Source organism: Colias eurytheme, chromosome 17 (assembly GCF_061535395.1).
Source record: "Colias eurytheme isolate Ceu_HAF_F1 chromosome 17, ilColEury1 Martin Lab GWU primary, whole genome shotgun sequence".
NCBI classification, from domain to species: Eukaryota; Metazoa; Arthropoda; class Insecta; order Lepidoptera; family Pieridae; genus Colias; species Colias eurytheme.
Window position 1 is genome coordinate 6114026 of NC_142996.1, and position 20637 is coordinate 6134662.

At 33.1% G+C, this 20637-nt stretch overlaps 2 protein-coding genes across 3 annotated transcripts in view; both read right to left on the reverse strand.

Annotated features, from left to right (window-relative positions):
* Positions 1-3866, reverse strand: part of RapGAP1 (Rap GTPase activating protein 1) — a 277491-nt gene extending 273625 nt beyond the window's left edge. The window contains exon 1 of the mRNA XM_090111816.1: positions 3666-3866. The gene's annotated coding sequence lies outside the window, so the exon portion shown is untranslated. The remainder of the gene's footprint in view (positions 1-3665) is intronic.
* Positions 3867-12994: 9128 nt separating this feature from the next.
* The window catches only part of for (cGMP-dependent protein kinase for), a 126825-nt gene continuing 119182 nt past the window's right edge, over positions 12995-20637 (reverse strand). For both annotated transcript variants that reach the window (XM_090111833.1, XM_090111832.1), the window contains 3 exons: positions 13985-14169; positions 13477-13693; positions 12995-13208 (listed from right to left, as the gene is read on the reverse strand). In XM_090111833.1, the coding sequence (XP_089967959.1) occupies positions 13043-13208; positions 13477-13693; positions 13985-14169 (568 nt within the window). In that variant the 3' untranslated portion in view covers positions 12995-13042. The remainder of the gene's footprint in view (positions 13209-13476; positions 13694-13984; positions 14170-20637) is intronic.

Below are 20637 nucleotides of genomic sequence, written 5' to 3' on the forward strand. Positions count from 1 at the left end.
GGGGCGGACCGCTAGTATATATATATATATATATATATATATATATATATATATATATATATATATATATATATATATATATATATATATAAAGTATAAACGAATAAAAGTATAGCCGAGGTAATTACTTGTATAATAAATATTATATGTGTATACAGTTAAGTGGATACAAATCATTAACTTTTCGTTATTTTAATAACTATTATTTGATCGATATACCTCTTTACCAACATAATTGTGTGGCTACGGAAATATCATCCATATAATTGATTATTATATCAAGTTACATTTTATGTAACTCGTAAATGTATATCCACAATTTCTTGCACTATTTAATTAGAACTGCAGTTTAAATGAAAAAGAAACTCGCATTTCTTTGCTTTAATATACGTTAACTAAAGAGAAAAGAGCTTACAGGATTAGAAACAGAAAACCCATGTAAGCCGCTTGTGAAGAATTAACTGTAGTTGCAACTGAGTTACATTAAACAAAACTCTTTGTTCTTTGAGTTAATATGTTTAATTAATGTGTTAAACAAAGCAGCGTCTTAAAAAGTTTCTTGAAGATTAAAAGGATTTTCATAAATAATCTTATTCTAACTAGGTATAATAACATCATAAATTCAAAAGTAACTCTATGTGTCTCTTCTTCACGCCTCAAACATGGCACCGATTTGACTGAAATTTGGTACAAATATAGTTTCATATCAGAGATAAGATATAGGATAGTTTTTACCCTGGAAATCTCGCAGCACTATGCGGGATTTGCTTCAACGCGGGTGAAGCCGCGGGCGGAAAACTAGCTTTCATAAATAATAAGACATTTCTGTCCTTCCTCTTGTAGGCTCCATAAAATAATCCTAAAAAAAGCTGTTCCGTCTAGTGTTTTGAATGACATGCGGCTTCTATTAATCACGAAACAGGGCTCTTTCTGTTGTACGATAATAATTTTGTTTTAATACTATATAGTAGGTTTCAGCTGAAGAAAAATCTCTTAAACACAGAAATGTGATCAACGCCGCATGTGTTTACAACGGTTTATGACAATATGAATAAAGTCAGAAAAACACTTGACAGTGTACCATTATATTCGTAATTACTAATTATTATACTAAATATGTAGTCTTGTAATAATAATTATCGTATAAGTTTTAAATGAGTCATTTTATGTCTATAATTAGGTCCATTGTATTACATTTGATAATTAAAAAGTAATACATTTTCGGGTATCTATTTAAAACATTCATAACTAAGTAAAGCTTATAATAATTATGTACTTACCAAAATTGTAAATATACTTTCTTAAACGCATTTTTTAATAAAAATATATATGATTAACATTAAAGGAGCAAACGTAAGTTCATGAAAAAATAATTATATGAGGTAGAGCAGCGCAAATACACCACTAGTTTTTAATCAGTACAAAAAATTTTACAGGGTGTTAAGTATCTTTAACCAATCATACTTGTGTAAGAAATAATTAAAAACACTAACAAACAGAAATGTCCCAAAATTGTCCACATAAATATGTAAAAATTGTTAAACCTAAATTTAATCAATGACCCACACTAGGTATTGTGTTGTAATTTTCTAGCGTACGATTTCGAGTAGGTCCGCCGCACAGATCCATTGATAAATTCCGGCAAACTCGCGTCCAAGCTCGCCATTCGCCCATTCCTCACCCCGCCACCCCCTTTCCCTCTGCGGCCTGCGCCCGCGTCGCACCCCAACGGCCCCCCGCCCCGACGCGATCACGCGACAAACAGTGCCAAATTGTTAGCGGAAGTGAAAACTTGTTTTTTTTCGTCGCGTTTGTTTACGTTCTTCCCGGTACGATGTCATATCAATTCACATCACGGGATTATGTACTTATGCTTCGTGCGTTCTTTTTGAGTGGAGAAAATGCGAGTGCAGCAGTACGTATGTACAGATAAGAAGTACCCGAGTCCCGAACGCTCGATCGCCAAATGTACGAACCGTGGTAAATGCTTACCAGCAGGCGTTGTCACAAAATGTTTTCGTGTAATGTACTAGCGTATTTTGAAGAGGATCCTCGACGTAGTACGAATGTCGAATAACGCTGCGGTTCATGAATTTCTCACAGCGGAGTTTGGAAGTCAGTGGATCGGTCGAGGCGGGCCTGCAGCTTGGGCTCCTCGCTCACCTGATCTCACACCCTTGGACCTCTTTTTGTGGAGTGAAATTAAGTGAACAAAAGTGAGCCGGTTAGTGTCGAACAATTAAAACAGCGCATATTGGATGAAGTGAAAAGACAAAAAAACGTAGGTACTTCTCTCGTTAAAAAAAATTTAATAAAACGTTCACGTCTGTGTATTGACAATGGTGGTGGACATTTTGAAGGACAATTGAAATACTTGTAAGGTTAGTTAAGATTATTGTAAATACCAGCTGATTCTAACTTCTTAAATACGCCAAAATCGTGTTTTTTCTTTCATTACAGATTAGGTATTGTAAAAACAGCTGATTCTAACTTCTTAAATACGCCAAAATCGTTTTTTCTTTCAATACAGATTAGGTATTGTAAATAGAGCTGATTCTAACTTCTTAAATACGCCAAAATCGTTTTTTCTTTCAATACAGAATAGCTTATTTTATTTTGATATTGTTTGTTTTGTAATTACATACCTACGTACCTATTTAATTTATTGTAAAAAGTAATTAAGCCGGTCCTAAGCCTGGATGAAGTACCTATGAAGGGGAGATTTGAATTTAGGAATTAAACTAAATAAAGTTAGTAACTACCTACATGTCTTGTTTCATTTTATTGTCCAAGGTTAGGTAATACTATCAACGAATAAGTCAATGAACTGCAATGCAATGTGTCTATGATTTTAGTGAGACTTTCTTAAATAAACAAATGGTTATATCTTTGCTATTTATCGATATTATGTAATTCTTACATCATACATATGATAATAATGTATTCGCTAATATGTCCTTAAAGTTTTTGTACTGATTAAAAACTAGTGGTGTATATTATACCTAATATTTTATATTTTTTGTAATAAGATTACGTTAGTAGATCTATTAAGCTAACTTTTTCATGAATATATATATTTAATTTAAGCAGTTTCAATAAAGTAAGACTCTCTAATTGTTTTAATTTAATTCTAGTTAAGTTAAAATGATATTTTACTTTTTAGTCAATTACGTAGCAGATTATCCTGTTGTTTTAAGCTGCGTAGACCTACACGTACACAGGTGGAGTCAAATTATGATTAATTATTTATTAGATATTAAAATTAGTGTCGGATTATAATTATTTATATTATTTGTATAATTCCCTCAAATAACTGATTTCAAAGGTTACGAATTCAAAGATATAACAGCATATTTAATTGTTGATAAAATTAAACTTCAAGAGAATGTAGAGTGTTTATCATCGTATTTAATTCAACCAAAAAACGAACATGTAAGAGAGACTAAATTTATTTTAAATCAAGTTAGATTAATTTAATTAATCTCAAATGAACACCGAGCTAATTAGTATTTGCAATTATATATAACAATTACGCAACCGATCCAACGTCGGAAATTAGAGCCAAATTAATTGCAACCCACTTAAGGAATCCGGTGAAACCAAAACAAGTGAATGCCGGCTCGAACTTATTCACGCACAAATTGTTCATAACAAGTTAGTATTACCTGAAAAACACGCCGGAAAACACAAACAAAACACGATTGAAACACTGATGTCACTAGCACCGAATATTAATCCACATTTAGTTTAATTCACGAGGGAATAAGATATACAGTCGTACGGATCGCCGTTTACCAGTCGAGTTTGTTTACGCGAACGAAATCGTTCAGAGGGAAGCGAGTGTCCTCCTCGCAACACAAATTTCAACTGAGCTGGCTATGAAAATTGTTCACACAGCAATCGAGTGAGGAAAATGTTTTCGTCACAGCTGTTGCTCTATCACTGTACACAGCGTTTACTTGCCATTGTTTTAGATTTTAATGCGATTATGATAAGCGTTGTTTTTTCTAATGATTGTTATTAAATTTAAGTTGAACCGGTTTTATAATGACTGGTTTTAATCATAGGTGTATGTAATGAAGGCGGTTAATTTTTTCATACATTTGTAAACTCTATGAATGAGTTCCTAATTGAACATTTTTTCGATTGGTAAAGTAGGCTCATGTCGCAACGGTCTAAGATGTAGCTAATCTAGGCTAGGTAAGGAGAAGGATGTGGTTTCGAAACCTCGCAGTAGTATTTTCTTTCTATTCCTCGAAAAATACATTAAGTTGCATTAATGCTATAAAACTAAAAAATAAAACAACAAACCTGTGAATTATAGAACTAACTGCGAACATATCCGTTTGACCCGGATATGCAGATGTGTATAAACAGATGAAAACATTATGGTTCACTCGATTGGTGAAATGAGAAAAAATGTTATTCATCATTCTGACTCATGTCATGAGGCTGAGATATATGGTATAGAAGTGTACAAAATCCATACTAATATTATAAATGCGAAAGTAACTCTGTCTGTCTGTCTGTTAATCACGCCTAAACTACTGAACCAATTTGCATGAAATTTGGTATGGAGATATTTTGATACCTGAGAAAGGACATAGGCTACTTTTTTTGCGAAATATGTACCACGGGCGAAGCCGGGGCGGACCGCTAGTGATATATAAATTAAAAATCCTATACAATTTCTTCTTTTATAGGTTATTTTTATAATATTTAAGAAAATTTGAACTCAGCAAGAAAGAAATAATATTCTTGAATCAAGGAAAACTGGCCAATTAAAAAATTTACTTAACGTAACGTAACGTAAACGTAAGTAACCCTTTCCTAAGTTTATTTTTTAAGGAATCTCTATTTTCATTCCTTTTATTATTATACCACATCAGCGACCATAATAAGTCATTAAAAAATACTACTAATACTACATTCTTATTTACGGCATCTTTACTATTATTATTACTCATAATTAAAATCGTTATACATGTTTATTTATATATAAGGTTTGTATTCGGGAAATATCCATATTCTCACGTGTATAACTCCTGATATATTGAGAATTGTTTTTTTTTCATAAGGTTTGTATATGTATATGTATGCGAATATGATGCGAATGCATCAATAGTTGATGAACGCCTAATTACTAATAATTAGAAAATAATATTTACCTTATTAAAATGATAATTTAACAAGCTAAAAAATTTGCGTGGAATTGTTATTAAAGAAAAATAAAATGCATTTTTAATTCCTTACCTCTATGAGTTGTGTACCTTCAAATAATAGAGTTATTTTCGTGTCATATTAGACTATGATTTGGTCACTAACATCTGAAACTACACACTTACTGAAATGATATAATATTGTTTACTATATTGTACCTACTATGTAAATAAGTAAAAATATAAGCGGGTACAAATTAAATCAATTGCCTGTTTTTCGTAGCACAAACGTATTTTGTTAGATAGCGTTTTAATGCATAAACACCAAGAGAAATACAAAACAACATGTCATTTCAAATTTTCCAAATCAATGCAAAGCTTATGCATTGCTTTGATTTCTGTATAGGGTTTCCTTCATATACCTACCCTTGCTGAAGTGTCAACTGACTACATATTGACTGCCTGAGGCTTCAATTCTAAATTACATACGCACTGACCACGGCTCAGTAATCTGGTACAGTCGGGATTATAACACTGTATCATTTTTTATGGTTTGCTAAGACGTTGTTAGTTGGTTTCTTACAAAGAAGGGAGATTTAGGCTAAAGTATTTATTAATAGTAATGTTAAATATATATGCGGTTTATGTAGGTACAATTTTATTACAAAAATCGCAGTTAATTCGAGCCAAGATAGAGATAGCTCTATCTTGATTTACAGTCGCGTTTTACCTGATATGTAACATTTTATTACAAGTTAACATTTTTTAAATAATGACATATAATGTAAATGGTTTATTATATATTTATTATATGTATTGATTATGACCTACAAAATAATGCTTCAATTGTCAACTTTCATTCCGGTATAATAATGCGTGCAAAGTTGAAAGCAGAAGCTACAATTTCATCATATCATCACGCTTTGTAGTTTGCTCTTAATGTATATTTTGCTATTTTCGCTGTAACTGTACACAGAATCTCAGTAACGACCTAGTTGAAGCGAATGATGTGACATGGGACATGCTAACTAGGCGTGATAAGTATTTCTATTAGCAGAGTCCAAAGGTCGACGACAGAGACAAAAGGAGCATGCATTTTTCACGATATGTTTTCTATAAAGTTTTTTTTAAGCGACGCAGTACGAATACGACTAAAGGATGGGGCTGTTTAACATCTTGTGTTACCTTATTATTATAAAGCTGAAGAGTTTCTATTTTTGGTTGAACGCGCTAATATAAAAAATTAAGGGATCCGATTTGAAAAAATGATCAGTGTTCAAGAAAGCGAAGGACCAATAGGAGCGGAGCAATGCAAGTAAAACCGCTGGGCACAGCTAGTTGTCTATAATTAATTAATTAATTATATTATCATTGAATAGCACTATAAAAGCAACAGGAGTTCATAAATGTGTGGGTTTGAAGACTCGCCTTCTATTATAGAGGCAAATAACTACGATGGATTGACTACATGTGTATGGTGCTCCTTTGGGAGTACGAGTGTGAGGTATTATGTAATACACGTTTTAGGAGGTGTGTTTGTGCTCTTACGTAACCATGCGTCAATTTTACTACATGATTATACTCAAAATTATTATGCTAAAAACGCTCGGTTTTTTTCTTTTTAATGTGTATTATCTCTGTTAGCCCAAAAGGGCTACAGCCTAACCGGACTTATGATGCTTGGTATAAGTAAAGTGTAGGGTTTGAAAAGCATCTAATTGAAGCCTGAAATCGTTTTGATATCAAAGCAGTTCAATTTACTTTGAAATAAGTAAAATTCTAATATAATAATCATAAAAACGACTTCAACCAAAAAAAACCTTACAACTTCAATCAAAAAAGTACGTGTGAAAAGGTCAAAGACAAAATGTGAGTACATATTATTAATACTCATGGCGTTCTGTTACCGTACAAAAGGTATGTTTAAATTATTAATCATAGAGTGCGAAAGTGTCCCAAAGGCCGTGTAATGTTCACATTGTCACGAAGTGAGCACCCATGATGTTTTGTGTTTGAATTTTTAATGCTCTTGTGCCGTTATTATATTGATATTATAATAACTAGAAAATTTAAATAATATTTTGTACTTATTTATATTATATTGAGTATATTGCTTATAACAATTTCGTGAATGACTTCTAAAAAAGCTCAGTTTTATCATAACATCTTGTAAAGCATAAACTTAGGTAATTTAATTTTGCGCAATTTTTTCCCGCAACTTCGTTATTAGTTTGTGAAAAACTTGACAATATAACCGTATAAACGTAAAAGTAATTTATCTTTCGAGACGAACTAGGTCGCTAAAATTGATAATCGGGACTGCCTACTCATCCATAACCCAGTAAGTTTTAAGCTCTTTTATAGAAAAAAGTCATTTTGCGATAAGTTTTATGAATTTTTATGAGTATTTTATTCAAAAGACATTTAAACAACCTCTATAACGCTCGTTGGTAAATTTGATTATTCTACAAAGTCAGCCTTTCACAATTTTCAGGCTCTTTTAATTAATGAGGGTTAACCCTCTTAATAATGTTAGTAAGTATGTTTTTTGTCATTTAATTGGATAAGGTTGAAGAAAATTATTTTGCACCTAAACTTTACTTTTCGAGTTTCTTGTAACCTATTTAATTTCTCTCCTTTAGCTAGCTCTCTCCATTATTAAATTGCTGACAGAACACACGAAAATGCTCTCATATTTTTTCAAAAACCTCAATTAATTAACAAGTCGACGACCTTTTTGCTTTTGTAAAAAAACACCAACGCTTTACTGTTTTCTGTAACCAATAAATTTCACGTAAAATTCATTCTCACAGAAAACTCGAATGGTTTTGTCAAAACAAATGATCTCGATTCCAATTTACTTTACGCATTCAATCAAATTAGCGCTGTGATTAACTTCCATGAGCGCTTTCAATCGACAAATACCGATAGAGGGTTGGACCCCAAGAGGTGCGGAACCAAATTATCCCATTATACACAGGAATGAAGTTATCAACGCGCGAAAACACAGCGCTTCCTCGCTACACGGATCATTTTGTCACATTGTTTGACACATTGCGGTTTCGAATGCATTTCTGTGTGACCAATCGGAATGTTGCAATCAAGCTTTGTGATGATTCGTTAACCAGCTAAATAGGGTAACTTTTGACCTCAATCTACAGATCAGGAAATACATTTTTTAGCAGGTACCTACCTTGTTTATACTTCCAAGATAATATCAGGTTTGGAATGTAGATTAGTAAAACAAAGGTAGAGCCACAGATAATGTAATACCATACTTGGTAGGGTTATACATACTTAATATACGCTGTGCCAGGTTCACTTCTTATGCTTTACTAGCTTCCGCCCGCGACTCCGTCCGCGCGGATGTCGGTCTTCGCGTGGATGGTTTATTTCTCCATTTTGAGTAACTCTGACAGTAACATCTTATAAATATCTATTGGATTCAAATACGGCTAGGCCTATAATAATACCCAACGTGTGTTCGCTGTTCTACAGAACAACGTCTATGGATAAAACTGAAAAATTAAGATTATTTTTTTTCTTCGTATTTTTTCAGGATAAAAAGTATCCTATTTTACGCCCAGGATAATAAGGTATAATTATACCAAGTTTCATCGAAATCGAACCGTTAGTTTTCACGTGATGTCTTCACATACAGACAGACAGACAGACAGAAAAAATTTTTTTAATCACATATTTGGGTTTGGTATCGATCCAGTAACACCCTCTGCTATTTATTTTTTCAATATTTTCAATGTACAGAATTGACCCTTCTACAGATTTATTATATGTATAGATTATAACATTTCGATTGTAGTAAAAAGTGTGATCTACTATCTATTTTACGAAGCATTCTCTTTCTGTATAGGTGTGTATGTAATAATGTATCTACTGAAGATCTACATCTCTTAAATAATAACTTAAATATGCTGCAAATAATAAGTTCCAACAAAGTTCTACATACTATATTTATAGTACCAATACGTTACTAAATTACCTACCAGAACCTTAACATTTAGAAGATTCATCCCTTACCCAATTCCAGGGATTAATATTATATTCAGAGCGTAATATCACATCCATAATTAAACGGTGAAGATATATTGGCAGCTGAAAATGGTTCACGTGTTTACTTATTAACACCTCTGGAAACTCATTACCCGCGACCCATATCTACAAACTTTGGGATTTGACTCGATTATTCTACGGTTAAATCTCTTTTGTACTAATAAAGGTTGTTTACGAACTCGCCGGAATATTAATGGGTTTAAGGAATCGTTATAAACAGTAAGATAAGGAAGAAATAAGTCTGATGATAAAAATATAAAATCCATAGATGGTGTAGGAAAATCGTCGCTTGTTTGAATTTTTGGTAAAATAGTTTTTCAGTTTATAACATTCAGAAGGACAGAAGTAGATATTATTACATACTTTTTATATATTATAATTAATCATATAAGCCACATTTATTTGTTCATGAATATAAGTAAAACTATGCCTCTACGTCACTATATAAATTTCGTTCCTGGGTATTCAGTATTTAAAGAACTAAACTAGATAAATTTTAAACGAAAGATTCATTTTACAGTAAGAATTTAAAATTAAATTGAATCAATAATGTTTAAAGGGATATATTATGCGAAATAGACAACAACTCCACCTAGTTGCGGAGTGCGGACGTTGAAGGGGCCAACTTTCCGATAACTGACCTGCTACGGAATTCCGTATTCGGATACATACATTGTGGTTGTAAGTCACGAGCTTGTGCGTTTTTTCCTATACAGGGTGTAATCGTTAAGTGTTCACAAGCGATTATTCCGTAACTATGACAGATATCAAAAAACTTTAAACTGATATCGAAAGTACTTAGCCTAATGAGTAAAATGGCCATAATAAATTTTTAAAAATAAATCGAGAAAACAGGCGAATCCGTAGGTACCTATTACAGATATCAAAAAACTTTATTATCTAATTATATTATTTAACCTAACGAGTAAAATAACAATAATAACTCAAACTCAAACATTTATTTATTCAATTAGACTTCTTTTAGTAGCCCTTTCGAATCATCATTGCATGTTTTTAACATTTACCACCGATTCAGAAAGCAGTATCTATGGAGAAAAACCCGCAAGAAACTCCATAGTTGCTCTCTTAAAATCATGAAAAAATGCTCTTTAACGTTTTTTTCTACATACAGGATGTTATCGTTAAGTATGCACAGGCGATTCCGTATCTATTACAAATATAAAAAATTGGTTGTCTGTAAAGTCGGTTTACTGACGATAGTTGAACGTGACAACGTCTTAAGGCCGATTGTGCTTCTTTGTCGCTCGTTCCGCGCTCTCGCTTGCACTTCAAGCCTTACATGGAACGCCTCAGAGCGAGGTAACGCCGCATGAGTCATGTTTTTTCGTGCGTGCAGCCGGCTCTATCGAATTATAAGACGATGTCACGTCAAAAAAAAGACGTGTGGCAATCGGGGACTGCCGCGGTAAAGCTATTGCATAGCATGCCTTCAAGCTGCACACCTTCGAGCCCGTCAGAGTGGGGAGCGTGAGGTTTTTTCGTTACGGAATTTCTCGATTTGGTCCCCGCGCTCAAGGCCCGCGATGGAAGCTATGCAATAGCTTAAAAACTTAAAAAAAAATATTTTGCATGTGTTAGGTCAGCGAAATACGATAGCCTGTATTCAATGCAAGGACTTTTCTTTTAAAAATATAAAATATACTTGCTGTTACAACGTGATTTGCTGACTGACTGATGTTTATGGTGTAATGTTCGTGACATTTTGCATAATATTACGAAGAGTATATAAATATATAAAATGGCTGTTTGTTTTTTAATTTAAATTTGAGCTTCCCAAAATATTATTACGATGTTCAGTTTATATTTTGTACCACACCCAATTTTAAAGGACGTTTGAAGCGCAACTGTATTCAAACTACCTAGTACCATCACAGCTCACGACCCACTTTACAAGTTTAAACTCATGTAAAATGTTCCCGTATTGATTCTATACGATTCTGAGTAAAAAGATTACGAGGATCTGTACTAATAATTTCGTAGCACGATTTTTGTCGCTACTAAAATCTGAAGAAATCTTATGGGTTAAATTTGTATATGTACTATGCGTAAATTAAAAACTAATATTTCATGTAGTGCTTCCGTACTACACGTAGCAGAGCTTTTGTATTAACTAGATCATATATTAGGTAAGTATATTTGTTTTTTTTTTTCAATTCTTGATCAATGCTATAGTGGTCCTCCAACGTAAAAGGAAATTCATCGAAGGTTCAAATCTCTGCATTGACACTAGCTAGATTGTTTATTTATAAAATGCTGTATATGTACTATGTATTTTAGGTTACATATATTATTCTCTTCACCCTAAAATATCCGAAAGAGGTGTTAAAAACAACTCGATCTTCAAAAATGTATGTTATAATTGCCAGAAAATCTTCAAAAGATATTCAGATTTCATAAACAGTCTTTTGAAAACTGTACATGCAATTATATCTAAGGGAGTATTACTTACGTAAAAAAGAAAGATAAATTTGATCGAAATAATGTATTTTAACATATTTCAAAGTAAAATTAACTTCATTACAATTTCATAATTAACCTATGATTACAAAAATATACGTCCTTACAACAATTGTATTAAAATAGCACTTCACAAATTAAAATATTTAATATTCATACAAAATTATCAATAATATGTTATAGGTATTTATCTAATTAATATTTACAATTATAAATCAAACTATGAAGTGGAGAATAATTGTGCATAGAATTTTTAAGCCCGTAATATTTTTTCTATATAATAAGGCAATAATTGATTTGCTTAAATAACATTTTATTACACATTTTAGTGATAAACAAAATTCTAATTATATTTGTTAATTTAGTACATTTTATTTGAGCACCACATCTAAACAACACTATCAAAAGTCACGATTATCACATTCATTAAATTAAACAAATAAAAAATACAATAATTATTATATTACATTAGGAATAAATTGCGACTTCGTAGATTCGAAAACATCAAACGAATTTGGACTGCAAATATATTGCAATATAATTCGTTTTTGAACTTTGTCAATACATCGATTTTTATCAACAAAGTATATCGTGATCATAAATATTATTGAAATTCGCATCCATAATATTTCTAGAAGCATATTTCAGCAATAAATTTTATTTACAATTATTTGAAAAGTTCCTTAATTGTGGTTTTGGCATTTACCATTGCTTGGTAACATTGGTTTGGTATACAAGTCACCTATTCTCTTAAAATCTAATGCTTTTAGGAAAATATTTTATGTTAAAATATAAGACAAAAACAGTAGAAAGAGTATATGGTCAGAATTAAAATAAATAGGAATAAAATGTTTACTTTACAGGGATTATTAATTATTTAAATTAACGACTTTTTATATAACGATGAAAATACAATTTATTTACACAAAAAGGATTGCAACATAGTATGAAAAATAGTAGTTTCGTTAAATTTGAAAGAGATAATATAATCTTTATCATTCACATAATTCTTGGCAAGGCCTGAATAGCGTAATGGCAAACGTCTCTTAACTATAATTATTAAAATGAGATAAAAAATTCCTAACTAATGCCAAATTCGATACATTACTTTGTAATGACAAGTTATTATACAAAATATGTATTATCCTTACGCAAGATACAACGCTATGATATCGGATTAGAGTCAGTATCGGATTATAAATATAGGTATCTACATTTGTAGAATTGATATAAAAATATTTTAAACATTTATATGTCACGTTCTAGTTGTAAAAGTATGTTCCGCAGCGTTGTTCGCGAAGGTTCCAGAACGTTCCAGAACATTCTAGTATGTTCTAGAAGGTTGCGTCCCAGCCGGAGAGGTCGTCGGGCGGCGGTTCGTCCGCATCGGGCGGGTATTGGTCGAAGTTGTGGGTGTCGATGGCTGACTTCACTGTGGGCTTGATTGGCGGCTCTAGCGTGCGTTGCGCTAAGCCTTCCCAGTTGAAACCGTCAAACCATCTGAAAGTAAATGATTGTTAGTATGTTGTGTATTTTTGTAGAGATTAATATAGGGTCAAAGAGAACCATCGTACCTCCTCATTAGTTCAACTTATACTTAATTAAGAAATAAATAAATACCTACGTTTTATTATGCTGATATTCAATTATTGATTTGTAAAGCCTCAGTCTTAAACTATTAAGAGTTTAACAGATGTCTTTAAAAAATATACGATACATGTGTATATAATAAAGTAATTAATAAACATTAAATTTAATGTATACTCACTTATGTTTCTGTATTTCAGTGATGCCACCGCGTTGATAGCCCAAGCGTTCCGCAGGGTTGTCTCTACACAGTTTCTTGATAAGATTCGCGGCATTGCGAGTGATTGAGCGCGGGAATTCCACAGCATCTATACCCTTTAATATTTTGTTGTAGGTCTTCATTGGATCAGCCCCGGTGAAGGGAGGTGAACCAGTTAATAACTCAAACATGAGGACACCTGAAAAATTAGATAATAAATCAGATTAGACAAAAATGTTCGCATAGTTTTAGTGCTACAATAAATGTAATTCGTGAAGTATGCGTAAAAACGCAACTAAAAAAGTAAAAACTTTGAATCTCTTTGTGAAAATTATTCACATGTTTTGTATCAATTTTTGGACATTACCTATGGATATTTTGTTTATAAGTACATATTTGTATTGTGTTATCAGATGCTCAACAGTCAATTCTAAAAACTGACCTCTAAAACCTTTAAGAATACTGTTTACAACTCACAAATAACACTTACCCAACGACCAATAATCCGCGCTAATATCGTGACCTCTATTCATAATGACTTCTGGCGCCACATACTCCGGAGTACCACAGAAGGTCCAGGTCTTGCGGCTCGCCTGCAACTTCTTCGAGAAACCAAAGTCGACCAGCTTCACGTAGCCTTTGGAGTCCAACAGTAAGTTTTCTGGCTTTAGATCCCTGGAAAATACGATACCTAGTGTAAATTTTTAAGGAATAGAAAAAAATCGATCACGAGGCGGGATTCGAACCCGCGTCTTCCGCCAAATTTATATTTATAAAGCATTTGAATGCCATCAAACACTGACATCAAATTCACGATACCAAGTGATAAGATATGGCTTCGGAGTAATAAATTATGTAATAGGACAGTTAATAAGTAGGTTTTTAAAAGTTCTGTGAATAATTAATTGTATTTAAAGTATATAAGTTACATTTCACTGTGTAATTGGTGAATTTAGTGGGACATATTTATGTGAAGCAGGTTTGCGAGTAAAAATTGTTTCTTAACTTTACTATTTACGTATTTATCCATCATGAATTGCGCTGCGTGTAAGAAACTTTTAAGGCATGATGAAAAACTTGACTGTACTACCTGTGCGGGGTCTTATCACTACAAGTGTATCAATATTTCCGTCGACTACTTCAAGAAAAATCTTAAAGAATTAAAACGATCGTGGCTTTGTCCTCTCTGTAAGAACGTTACATCTCGACGTAAAGGCGATGAAACACCCGCTAAAGCCCAGTTAGAAAACACTTCTCATGAAACCAGCTCATCATCAAATAGTTCCCCTGTCATCCCACCTTCCCCATTTACTTACGATCAGTTGAAATCCCTACTTGAAAGTAATATAAGTGCCGCCCTCACTGAGATAAAAAAGGAATTTTCGAACACTATTAACATCTTGCGTGATCAACTGGCTGATTATCAAAACGAGCTGCATACTCACAAGGAGAAAATCCTGGCACTGGAAAACGATAACGTCTCACTGAGGGCCGAATTAAGCACCATACGCGATCAACTTTCTTCCCGGGACACAACTAATCTCAGTGATACCGTTAATGCATTACAATCCGAGTTAAACGAACGTTATCAGCTTGATTTACTCAATGATATAGAAATATCTGGCATTCCCGAAACTAACAACGAGTCCCTGACACATCTTGTTATCACCACTGCACTAAAACTCGGCATCGAAATCGAAGAACGCGACATAGTATGTGCTTATCGCATAGGGTCTAAACATCGTACTAATGATTCTACGATTTCTACGAATGGCTTGCACCTTGATTCCCGCTCCCCGCGTCCCCGGCTTATCGCTGTTAAACTCACGCGCCGATCAATAAAGAATGATTTTATAAAGCAGGCTCGCATTAAACGCAACTTAACAACAGCTGATCTTGGACTCCCACCCCACCATCAAAAATCTATATATATTAATGAAAGATTAACTAAATCTAATCGCCTACTTTTCGGTAAACTACGTGAAATGTGTAAGGCACAAAATTGGAGATTTGCCTGGACGAAAGAGGGACGTATATATGCAAGGCAAAGTGAAACCACAAAAATTTGTTTATTTCGTAATGAACACGACATTACCCGTGTATTCAGAAACAAAAATGTGCCGTACAATGTTGATAACAAAAATTAGATATAATATTGTATTATTTAATAAGCTTGAGTTTTATATATTTGAATATTTTGTATGTATTTGTAGTGGATTGCGCCGTATATTTGAATATGATATTAATCTGTTATTGAACTATTCATTTTCTATCTTGTATTCAATTTCAATACTTAAAATTATGTACTTTATATTGTGGTCAGACCCTTTCTTTGTACTCAACTTTTTTCTAAATAATGTGTTACATTTAAACTGTATGAACTTATATTATAGTATTGTGAAAATTGTTTTAATTCTTAATTTAATATTACTTTTTGTCGCTATTTTAATTAAACAAAAGGTAGATAACTGTGATTGCGTTGTGGTTGTGCGAAACTTGGTATCATGGTCAGTTATGGCTATATTATATTATGTTAAATCTATTATTCTGTTCATTTACTTCCTACTCCACGATACAGCTGATAGTTCTTCAGGTACCATTTTGGACACTGAACATATAAAAAAATATAAAATCATATCATATTGTGAACTTTTAAGAATTTTGGGAATGCTATTGAATAATTTTTATCCTATATCTTTTATCTTACACAATCAAATAATATTACTTTATTATTTATATATTACAACATACCTACTACCATATGAGATTATAACATATGCTAACATTATCTTTAATATTATTTTTGTTATTCCAGTTGTATCTAAAAGTATGTATTTTCACAAAACATTATTTATTACCTTAAATTTTTATTATAGTTTACCATACATTTATTCTTATCAATTAAATAATCGCACCCGGGATACGTATGATTTTAAAATTATTGCATTAGGTATTTACTATTTATTATTTAATTGTTATGGCCAAGTCTACTAGTTTAATTATTGGATTTTTTAATGCGGGTTCTCTGGGTACACGACAGGATGAGTTCCGTGCTGCATTTGATCGCTCACAACCAGATATCTTTGCGATCAATGAGACCTGGCTTCGGGATGGGCAGGAAGCACATGCTCCTTCATTGCCCGGCTTTAATCTCCGTCACCGACCCCGCCCACCCGAAGTACGCAGTAGAGGTGGAGGTGTAGGGTTCTACGTAAGGCGTGGTATGAGAGCGCGAGACTGTACCATTCCCTCTTCTCCTGCATCTGTCGAACAGATGTGGCTGAGGATGAAGATAAACTCTCGTCGCGTCATTGTCGGCACAGCATACCGCCCGCCATGGCTTAGCGTCGATGTCTTTTTGGACACTTTAACAGACACTATATCTGCATTCAGTGACTACGACTATCTGGTGCTAACTGGTGATTTTAATATCAATCTCATTAACAAACGAGACCCAAATACCGCACGCTTGAATGCATTCTTACAATCTCTGCAATTGGTAAATCATGTCAATGAGCCTACACACTTCACCGATCATAGTCAGTCACTTATTGATGTTGTTTGTACAAATGCTCCTGTAGCTAAAATAAAAGTTGAACATATTCCAGACCTTGGTGCTCATGCAATTATCACAACAGAATTCAAATTAAGAAAAAACACCTGTTCCCCCAAACACATAATATTTAGACCCTTAAAAGACATAGATCTTAATAAATTTAATAAAGCTGTTTCTGTTCTTCCCTGGGATACAATTGCGCGTTTATCCGATGTGAATCAGATGGTAGATGCATTCAATCACTTGATTATAAACTTATTTGACTCATTTGCCCCTATAAAGAAGTCTTTAATAAAAAAAGTGTCGTATCCATGGTTAACTAGTAATGTAAGGTACATGATGAAGTTGAGAGATGAGCAACATTATAAATATCGAAAAACTAACCTTGACGTTCATCTTCAGGACTATAAAAATTTGAAAGGATTAGTGAACACTAGCTTGTTCTATGAAAAGAAAGCCTTCTTCGATCATAACATAAACCAACACAAGAATAACGCTAAACTTCTGTGGAAAAATTTGAAAAGAAATATTATCCCTGATTTTAAATGCACTGGTGAGATCCCGCAATATTTGTGTGACGCCGACGCAATAAATAAACATTTCCTGGATGTTCCCGGTCAAAGTACTGCTGACCCTGTCGACCTTGCTTATTTTGACGAAAATCGTTATTGTGACAGTACTTTTACATTCGAACCCGTTAGTGAAAGCTATGTCGGAAAACTTATTCTGGACATCAAAAGTAATGCAGAAGGAGTCGATGGAATAACCAGGGACATGTTTCTTTTAACACTTCCACATTCTCTTCATGCTTTTACTGCAATTATTAATACATCTCTATCTTCTTCACTTTTCCCATCGCAGTGGAAGACAGCCCTGGTGCGGCCCATACCAAAAAACAACAATCCCACTGCCCTCAAGGACCTTAGGCCAATCAGTATTCTTCCTTACCTCTCCAAGATCTTAGAGCGAGTTGTCTACAACCAAGTCACTAAGTACTGCGAATCAAATAATATTTTACCGGAGTACCAGTCAGGTTTTAGAAAACTTCGTAGTACCTGTACTGCATTGATTGATGTTGTGGATAACTTGCTCTCTGCACGCGACAATGGCCAGCCATCGATTCTAACGCTGCTTGATTTTTCTAGGGCCTTTGACTGTATAAATATTTCTCTTCTTCTCTCAAAGCTTAATTTCTATGGTTTCAATCCTATTGCTTCATCTTGGTTTGATAGCTATCTTCGCCAACGTCACCAAAGAGTAATGCTGGTTAAAGGTGACGGAAACAGAGATCTTTCTTCGCTTGTGCCTGTCAATAGAGGAGTTCCTCAGGGCTCTATTCTTGGTCCTCTTTTATTTATCATGTACTCGGCAGATATCACCTCTTGCATAAATAACTCCCAATATCATTTATATGCCGATGATTTGCAACTTTACATACCTATTGATAGAGATCGAATAGAAGAATGCACCAGGAAAATGAATGAGGATTTGGAACGCATATCAGACTGGTCTCATAAAAACTCATTGGTTCTTAATCCATCCAAGTCTAAATATCTTGTTGTTGGGTCTAAGAAGCAAGTCGCTGACTTGGTTAAAGCTGATCCCACTGTTTTTGTAAACTCCACCCCTATAGAGCGGGTTACAATTGCTCGTAACCTGGGCATCGATTTCGACGCTCAGTTAAGGTTCGAAGATTATGTCACTAATTTAGTTAGTAATTGCTTTTATCGACTCAAAGTTCTTTACAATATTCGGCCTTTTCTGAGTGTCGATCTACGAATACGATTGTGCGAGAGCATCGTACTTTCTAAATTAAATTATGCTCTCCCTGTTTATGGACCTTGTCTAACGGCAAAAGCACACCGTCTTATTCAGAGGGTCCAAAACTCCTGTGCCAGATTTTGCGTGACAATCCCACCCAGGTCTCACGTCACCCCTTTTCTTAATAGCATAAAGTTTTTAAAAATGAAAGGTCGGCAAGATTTATTATTAGCTTGCCTTTTATTTGATACGATCAATACAAAGCAGCCTGAATATCTGTACACAAAACTATTGTGGCGTAAGGATACTAAAAGAGGTGAAATAAGAAGTGGGACCCTAGAGTTATCAATTCCGCAACATAAGACTACCGCCTTTCGTGGGTCATTTAAATATAATGCGACGAAATGTTGGAATAACATACCACCTCCAATAAAAAAACTCAAATGCAAATCCAACTTTCGTCGCACTTACAAAACACTACTGCTTAATTTACAATCATCTTAATTTTATTTGCTTTGACAATACGTATCCTAATTTATAAATTAACACATTATACATATATATACCCACATATAAATATTGATTTTAATTGACCAAATATATATCTATTCTACTGCTTGTATATCATTATTAATACACATTTATTATTGCTTTAAATTCTTAATTATTCTATTTTTATTATACTTATATATACATACTTGATTGGAGGCGCAAACTATTCATCTGGGTATCTGGCAGAATTATCAGCGTTGTGGAGCTTGCTCCCACAACATTATGCTGAGCCAGGGCCTAATTGCAGCCAGTGCGCAACACACATAATACATTTGTGTACTTATAATTACTATTGTAATCTGTAAATTCCTTATTATTTTGTGTTATTTTATGTTTGTTTTCCCTTTTTGTATTGTGTATTATTGTGTGTGTTCTGTTGGTTGCAATAAATCTTTTGTATTATTATATTATTATTATTATTTGTTTTGACGGTAAGTATAATTCGGTAAGAACGTTAAGACGTAAACGGTAACGTATTCGGTTCGTTAAGACGGTAACTTCCCCACGTAGAAAGTGTAGGAGGTTCTATTAATAAATTATTAAATAGTTGCTCGGTTCAGTTTCGTATGTAACCGGAGTACGAGACAAAAAGAAACTAATAAGGAATAGGAATTTATTCACAACTTGAGTGCTATGCTATATATGCCCATGGTTACGTGCAAAATTAACGGAAAAAAAAGGTAAATTGTTTTAATTTACTTTACATTTTACTTAAATGAAAAACATATCAAAGTTTTGTTTTAATATTATGTAGAAACAATCTTATTAATTAGTTAATTTTCTTGTACAAGATCCAACAGTCAGACGTCAGTTTATTTTTGTTATTTCGCTACAAGAAAATTAATTAAATCGAGATCAAAGTTGTCATTATATAATTTTGCCTTTGAAATTAATAAAGAACCTTAATTATGATTCAATTAGAATCACCTTTATTTTCTTTTGATAATTGTTTCTATGCTGATAGCGAGTCATAACATTTATAAGTATTATATTTTCAGTGTTAGAAACAGAATAAATAATATATGTGTCTACCTGTCTCAACGAATAATATCACAAAATTATTATAAAAGGAAAGTTTGTGCGTGGGTGTATTATATAAAATATTTGTTTTCTCTTAGAAACTGTTGCGTAAAACTGATCTACCTATTTACAGATTACATCTTATTTATAAAGTTTTTCGATCAATGTTTAAATGACTAACCTAGTTTATTCTTTTCTTCCTTTGGTAAAAAACATAAAAATTGACACAAAACTTTGGCAAATTATTAGTAATC